Source organism: Crocodylus siamensis, chromosome 1 (assembly GCF_052110815.1).
Source record: "Crocodylus siamensis isolate JL-2025a chromosome 1, ASM5211081v1, whole genome shotgun sequence".
Lineage (NCBI taxonomy): Eukaryota > Metazoa > Chordata > Crocodylia > Crocodylidae > Crocodylus > Crocodylus siamensis.
The window spans coordinates 69,841-77,208 of record NC_143395.1 but is presented as its reverse complement, the minus strand read 5'-3'; the positions used below and the strand labels follow the sequence as shown (position 1 = coordinate 77,208).

Here is a 7,368-nt window from a genome sequence, read left to right as displayed (position 1 = left end):
CCGGGAGGACCCCCGCCCCACCCAGGGGCCGAGCCCCTTCCCCTGCAGCCCTGCCCAGAGCCCCCACGAGGGGCACAGCCCCCCCCGGGCCGACCCCCAGTGCACCCACCTGCCCCGCGCGCGCTCCCGCACCCCCCCCCGCGGTGATTGGCCGACCTCCTGCAGACCCCCCCCGCAGACACCGCCCCGGCTGCGCTCTTCCCCCGCGCCGTGAAACGGGTCGGGCGTGTCTTCCAAGGCAGACCCGCGGTCTTTTTTCTCGCGAGACTTGCGCGCCGTGAGTGCGGGCTGGGGGGGAGCGCGGGGCGCCGGCGGGGGCCGCCAAGGGCCGGGGGCGGTTTGGCAGCTTGCCCCGGGGGGGAAGCGTGGCCTCGCGGGGCGGGGCGGGGCGGCGACGAGCCCCCGCCGGGCATCTCCACGCGCGGGGGGGCAGCGGGCCCGGCGCCCCCCCCGCCCCCGCCACACGTGGGTGTGCTCCCCGGGTCCAGGCAGGTGCCGGCGCAGGCGACGCGCTCACACGAGGTGCAGCCCCGCGGGCCCGTGGCGCGGACATGGCCGTGGAGGAGGGAGGGCGGAGGGACGCCCCGGGGGCTCGGGACAAGCCGCCTCGTGTCCCCGACGAGGAGCCCCCGCCCGAGCAGCAGTCAGGTACGGGGCCGGCCGCAGGCCAGAGCGGGGACCGGGGGTCTCGGGGGCTGCGGTGCGTGCGGGGCAGCGGCTCCCGCCAGGCCTCCGTCCTCCTGCCGACTGCCCGGAGCAGAGGCCTGGGAGCCGTCAGCAGGCGAAAGCTCCTCGGGCCGGTGCCCCGGACCAGGCCCTTCCCCGGCTCGGCCCCTCGCAGCAGGAGCGGGCACCGTGCGTCCGCGGAGGGGTCTCTGCCAGCACCTTCGGTGGGGTCCGAGCCGCAGGAGATCGGCTGTTCCTGGCCTCCCCGTACCCCTGGCCGCCCTGTCCATGCCACAGGCCTCGCGTTTCCCGTGCCCTGCGCGTACAAGAGGGACGTGACGCAGCACCAAGGTCCCTGCAGCTCGTCTCCCAGGGAGCGATGGCCCTGCCGCGGCGCCGCGATCCCACCCCGTGCTGGGGCTGAGTCACGGGGGCTGTGGGGGTCCGTTAGCAGGAGGCGTGGGGCTCGGAGTCGTCCTTCTCGCCCGCGTGCCCTGCGCTGAGGCCTCCGGCTGCCGTGGTGCCAGGCCAGGGACCAGTTCAGCCACCTCCCTGCTGGGCCCCCCTCGGGCCCCGGGAGAGACACGCCTGGGCCAGGGGTTAGCGAGGAGTTAGTTAGGGTACTTCTGGAGAGGCTGGACGTGTTCAAGTCCGCTGGTCCGGACGATCTTCACCCTAGGGTTCTCCAGGAACTGGCCGAGGTCATTGCGGGACCCCTGGCGCGGCTCTATGAGCACTCGTGGTGCTCTGGCGAGGTGCCGGAGGACTGGAAGAGGGCCAATGTGGTCCCTATCTTCAAAAAGGGAAAAAAAGAGGACCCGGGAAATTACAGGCCAGTTAGTCTTACCTCAGTCCCGGGTAAGCTCTTTGAAAAAATTATCCTGGCACACATCCAGGAGGGCCTTGCGGGGGAATGCATGCTCAGGGGCAACCAACATGGGTTCATCAGTGGCAGGTCCTGTCAGACCAACCTGGTGGCCTTTTACGATCAGGTCACCGAATCATTAGACGCAGGGGTTGCTGTGGATGTAGTCTTTCTGGACTTCCGGAAGGCTTTCGACACTGTCTCTCACCCTGTCCTCATCAAAAAGCTGAGAGACTGTGGTGTCGATGCCCACACGGTCAAATGGGTCGCCAACTGGTTGGAGGGCCGCACCCAGAGGGTGGTAGTGGATGGGTTCTTCTCGACCTGGAAGGACGTGGGCAGTGGGGTCCCCCAGGGCTCGGTCCTCGGGCCCGCACTGTTCAACATCTTCATCAGTGACTTGGATGAGGGGGTAGAAAGCACCCTGTTCAAGTTTGCTGATGACACTAAGATGTGGGGGGATGTGGGTGCACTAGAAGGGTGCAATAGGCTACAAGCTGACCTTGACAGGTTGCAACGGTGGGCGGACGAGAATAGGATGGGGTTTAACACTGATAAGTGCAAGGTGTTGCACATGGGGAGGAAGAACTGGCACCACACTTGCAGGTTGGGGAACTCCCCTCTTGCCAGCACGGAGACGGAAAAGGATCTTGGAGTCGTCATTGACTCCACGATGAACATGGGCCGGCAGTGTGGGGAGGCAGTCAAGAAGGCCAACCGTACCCTGTCATGCATCCACAGATGCATCTCGAGCAGGTCCAAGGAGGTGATCCTCCCCCTCTGTGCGGCACTGGTCAGGCCGCAGCTGGAGGACTGCGTCCAGTTCTGGGCGCCGCACTTCAAGAGGGACGTGGACGATATGGAAAGAGTCCAGAGGAGGCCACTCGTATGATCAGGGGTCAGCAGGGCAGGCCTTATGAGGAGAGGCTACAGGACCTGAACCTGTTTAGCCTCCACAAGAGAAGGTTAAGGGGGGACCTTGTGGCCTGCTACAAACTGGTCAGGGGGGATCAGCAGGTATTGGGGGAGTCCCTGTTCCCCCGTGCGCTGCCAGGAGTGACCAGGAATAACGGTCACAAGCTGGCGGAGGGTAAGTTTAGATTAGATATTAGGAGGCGCTACTTCACAGTCAGGGCGGCTAGGGCCTGGAACCGGCTTCCAGGGGAAGTGGTGCAGGCTCCTAGCCTGGGGATTTTTAAAAGGAAGTTAGATGAGCACCTTGCCGGGGTCATCTGACCCCGGTGCTCTTTCCTGCCAAGGCAGGGGGTCGGACTAGATGATCTTCCTAGGTCCCTTCCGACTCTAGCTACTATGAAACTATGAAGCCAGGGCTCACCTGCGCCCGCTCTTCCCCCGCGCAGGTGCTGGGACGCTGAGCAGAGCCGAGCAGCAGCCTGGTGAGGATGGGCCCGCGCGCCTGGAGCTGCAGAGGACTTGCGCGGGCAGCCTGGGAGAGAGGGGCTCCCTGCCCCCGGAGCCGGGCCCAGGGCAGAAGGGGCAGGGCAGCCCGTGGCAGGCGAGGGAGAGCCTGGAGGTGAGCAGGGCCCCAGGTGCAGCGGGGGTGGGAGCGCAGCTGGGGCAGAGCCAGGGGCGCAGGGAAGAGTTTGGGGAGCGGGGCGACGTGGAGAGCGACAAGCCTCTGGTGACGGAGCTGCAGACGAACCAAGCTGGCACGAGCCGGAGCTCGCTGCCCAGCGCCCATGTCCAGGGGTGCTGGCACGGGAAGGCCTGGGCAGAGTCCATGGGGCAGGGTCCCTGTCTCGAACCAGGCTGCCTGGGCTGCCTCCACGGAGCAAGGAAATGGCAGGGGATGAGCTGGGCCAGGGCAGACACATGAGTGATGGGGAGTTTTGCTCCCTGTCCATCAGGGCCAAGCTGGGAGACAGCTGTAGTGCAGAGTGAGTGCAGACGGGGCTGGGGGCAGCTGGCCCAGGAGATACTGATGGTGCAACGCTTGTGCCCGCAGCTCCAGGAGGTGTTTGAGGACGTGGCGGTGTATTTCACGCGGGAGGAGTGGGAGCTGCTGGACGATGAGGGCAAGGAGCTTTACCGGGACCAGATGCTGAGGAATTACCGAGCCCTCGTTTCCCTGGGTAAGGCTCTGCTCCTCGCCTCTCCCGGCAGCCTTGTGAGCTCCGATGTGTCTTGTCGTCTCCCTGTTTGTCAACCGTCTCCTCCTCATGTCCGGGGGTTGACACCCAAGTCTTGCCCACTGCTCTGTGGAGGATCAGGCCTCTCCCACATTTCACACTCATATTTCCTCCTCCCTTTCACCCAGCCGCCGTCCCCCGAGCCTTCCCCATTCGCGTCACTCCGGGGGCGTCCCTGCTCAGCAGTTTCTTGGCAGTGCGGTCTCCCTTGGCCTTCCCAGCGTCTTCATGTCATCTCCAATTCATTGTGCCTATAAGTCCACGACCAGCTGTTCCTGGGAACGGTGCTGATTTCCTCCCTCTCGCCTAGTGTGTCCTGCGCAAGCATCTGCCCACGTCCTTCCTAACATCCTCGTCTCTACAGACCTTGGACTCTGGCTTCACTGGATTTCTTTGGAGACTGCTGCTCTCAAGCTCACTCTGATATTGTCTGATGTTTCTGTGTCCTCCATTTAAAATCCCTCTGCCTATCCGATGTGATATGAAGGAGTGGGCTAGGTGTAGGGTGAAGGGAAAACCCTTTTTCCTTTCCAGGGAATCTCTAATACACGGACCTTCCTTTTACAAGGGCAATTTGCTTTTTTGGTGCTTTCTTTCCCCTCCTTTTCCCTGAAAGGATTTCCTTTCGCAAGGGCTCCAGTGCTTTCACTAGCTCAGCAAAGACAATATAGCCCATTTCTACATGATGTGAAATGCATCTCCTCCTGCCTTCTTTAGTCCACATCCCTGACGTCCAGGAACTTTGCTTTAAACCTGCAGTATTTTCCAACCTGTGCACTCGTCTCCCGTGCTGGGATGAAGCCCCCGTTGGATGGGTGTTTCTTTACTTGAAGTACAGTTATTGTAAAATCATCCTTTCCTGTGCCGTGGTGATGATGAATAACCTCTCTGCCAGAAGTAAGATTTCATCATCGGCCATCATCCTGAATTGTTTTCACTGCCCCGAGTCCTGCTGTTAAACCTTCAGTGAGAAGAAACTCATTGCTACTCCTTTCCTGGGATTTACACTAAGAGAAGTGTCATGTCTCCACAAGGGTGCCCACCGTATCTCAATTTTGGTACCTTGAAGACAGTAAAAGGTTGATCTTTCTGCCTTGTACTACAGCACAGACCACTGCATCTCCACCCCTGTCCCTGGTGACGGAGTCTCATACTTTTTTGTACCTCGGTGTGGTTGGTGTTTTTTCCTGTGATCATCCCTCCGCTACGCGGGTGACATGGACCACCATGTACTGAAGGCATCTCCCTTTCACCCTATATAACCAGCCTCCCTTTGCCTTTTCCTTCCAGGCTCCAGGGCAAGCCATGACTTGATTGCATCCCGGTTGGTTATTCTGCAGGCAGTGCCCACTCACTAGCCCTTTTTAACCCCTGCCCCAACAGGATACTGCGGTCCCACCCCTGACGTAATCTGCCGGCTCCAGCAAGGATGGGGGGAGCTCTGGGTCTGCGCTGAGCAGGAGCGAGGGGAAATCTCCAGGCAGGAGGACCTGGCTGCAGGTGAGCTGGGCCTACCCCGTCCCCCAGGTCCCCTCCCAGAAATGCTCCTTGTCCCGAGCGACGGGGGTAGGAAAGTGCAGAGCTGCCTGGTGCTGCCCTTGCGGGGGCTGGCCTCGCATAGCTCATGCTGCGGCGTGTGAAGGCAGGTGGTGTTCCCACCCCCCGAAAGTGAAAGCTATGGAGAGTGTTTTTCCTTTGTGCTCCCCCTTGTAGAGCTGTGAGGGGACGTGTGAGTTTCCTGCTTTGATCTTGAGGCACAGCTGCGATCTGGTTTCCTTGGGATGCTATGACCTTCAATATTCATCCAGCAATACCCTCATTCAGCACTATAAGAGGTGATTTCTCAGCCAAAGGTAGCCATAGCTGTACATCACTGTCTCCCATGGCATGCTGGGATTTGCAGTCCCCCTATGGAAATCCACATGGTTGGCAGAGGCTCTGTGCAGCTGTTATTGCCACGTAGGGAAGAGGCTGGGGCTGGCCCTGGTCTTTCTTTGTCAGACTGCCTGGGAACACTGACAGTGTTGAATCCTGGTCTCAGGCTACATGAAATGGCTCCACGGGGTAGGTGGGATTCCCAAGATTTCATATTGTGGGGGGAAATTAATCTCTCGTGGTTTGCACCAGGCTCTCCCCCTTTCTGTTTCACTTCTGGGGCCCTGAGCATCACTGGGCCTGAGACTCAGCACAGAGTCCACGTGCAGGTGATGCCTCCGTGGTCTCATTCCCTGCCCAGACCTTTCCCTGGAAGTAGGCACAAAGCACAGCCCTGCTGCTTTCCCAAGAGAGAGCCCCGTTCTAAGTCTTCCCCTCCCAGACCATTTCTTGGAGGGGTAAAGGGTGAAACCTGTTGGCTTTTAATACCAAGCAGAAGCAGGTCTTGTGTCAAGCACAGAAAGAGCCAGGAAAATGTAAGGCCGGGCTCCCCACGCCTGCTGACAACCCCCAAATCCAGCGTGAGGCTGTTCACCCTTGTAGCCAGATACTGCTCTCAGCACTGCCAGAGACGGAGGCGAGCACCGGAGAGCAGCCTCACCGATGCCCTTCGGCATCTGCAGCATGTCCGCGCAGGCAGGTGGAGGGCTCGGCATCATCTCCCCCCGGACCCACCAGTGCTGTGGGGCAGAGCAGCCCTTGGGGACCCTCTTTCTTCCTCTGAGCAGATGCCTCTGGTCTTGTTCATGGATTCATAGGTGGTGGGGTCGGGAGGGATCTGGTAGATCATCGAGTCCGACCCCCTGCCCTAGGCTGGTAAGAGCGCTGGGGTCCCATAACCCCTGCCGGGTGCACAAGTAGGGCTGTGCGAAACTGCTCTGTTCTGATTCGGATTTGGCTGTTTCGAAGGGACAGTGATTCAATTCAGTGTTTTGGATTACAGTCCCGATTCGATTCGGCCAAAACTGTTTTGGAATTTCAACACTGTTTCGGAGATTCGGCCACAGACTGTAATGGGGAATCGATAAAATACCTATAACTTTGTCATTTTTTGGCTGGTTCAGATGAAAAGTGTGGGGATGGTAGCCCCTTTTGAGGGCACCTAGCCTGCCATGTTTCAAGGAGGTGGGTGCAGGGTTTTGTGTAAAACTGCTCCTCAAACTGTTCAAAGCAAAACTTGTATTGCTTGCTGGCAGTGGCACCATGCTGTCATCCGGCACTCAGATCCGGGGGCCCTTGCCCCCTGGGATGGCTGTGGGGCTGGGCCAGCCTCCTCCCCGGGGCGCAAACCCCCGGGTCTGCATACAGGATGACAGCAGGCTGCCGCCCCTCCCTCAGAGTATGGGGAGTGGAAGGAACCTCAGGGACAGATTGCGGACACAGGCCAGCTACAGATGTCAATCAGAACAGTCCTTCCCCTCCTCTTCCCCCTCCCTCTCCTTACTTCCTGTTTCCCTGCAAGCCCAGCTCCGAAACTACAAAATTTTCCAAAACATTTCAGATGCTTTCATTTTGTTTCGGAACTTTTTCTCGGTCTCTCATTCCGATTTGGATTCAGTGTTTCGGGCACCAAAATGGGCCGAAATGAAACAGCTGCTGAAGTTTCACACAGTCCTAATGTCTAGCCTGTTCTTAAAGACCCCCAAGGTAGGGGTGAGCACCACCTCCCTTGGACCCCGTTCCAGATTCTGGCAACCCTTACTGTGAAAAAGTTTTCTTCCTGAACATGCATCTGTTCTCCCCCAGTTTGTG

General features: G+C 59.6%; 1 protein-coding gene across 4 annotated transcripts in view; it reads left to right on the top strand.

Annotated features, from left to right (window-relative positions):
* Window positions 1–211: 211 nt before the first annotated feature.
* Window positions 212–7,368, top strand: part of LOC149872451 (uncharacterized) — a 30,916-nt gene continuing 23,759 nt past the window's right edge. The window contains exons 1-4 of one of the 4 annotated variants that reach the window (XM_090065096.1): window positions 291–648; window positions 2,893–3,065; window positions 3,498–3,624; window positions 5,065–5,181. In XM_090065096.1, the coding sequence (XP_089921222.1) occupies window positions 552–648; window positions 2,893–3,065; window positions 3,498–3,624; window positions 5,065–5,181 (514 nt within the window). In that variant the 5' untranslated portion in view covers window positions 291–551. Of the gene's footprint in view, window positions 649–2,892; window positions 3,066–3,497; window positions 3,625–5,064; window positions 5,182–5,394; window positions 5,517–7,368 lie in introns of those variants that run through there. The other 3 variants (XM_090065176.1, XM_090065016.1, XM_090065263.1) reach the window with 3 other exon arrangements.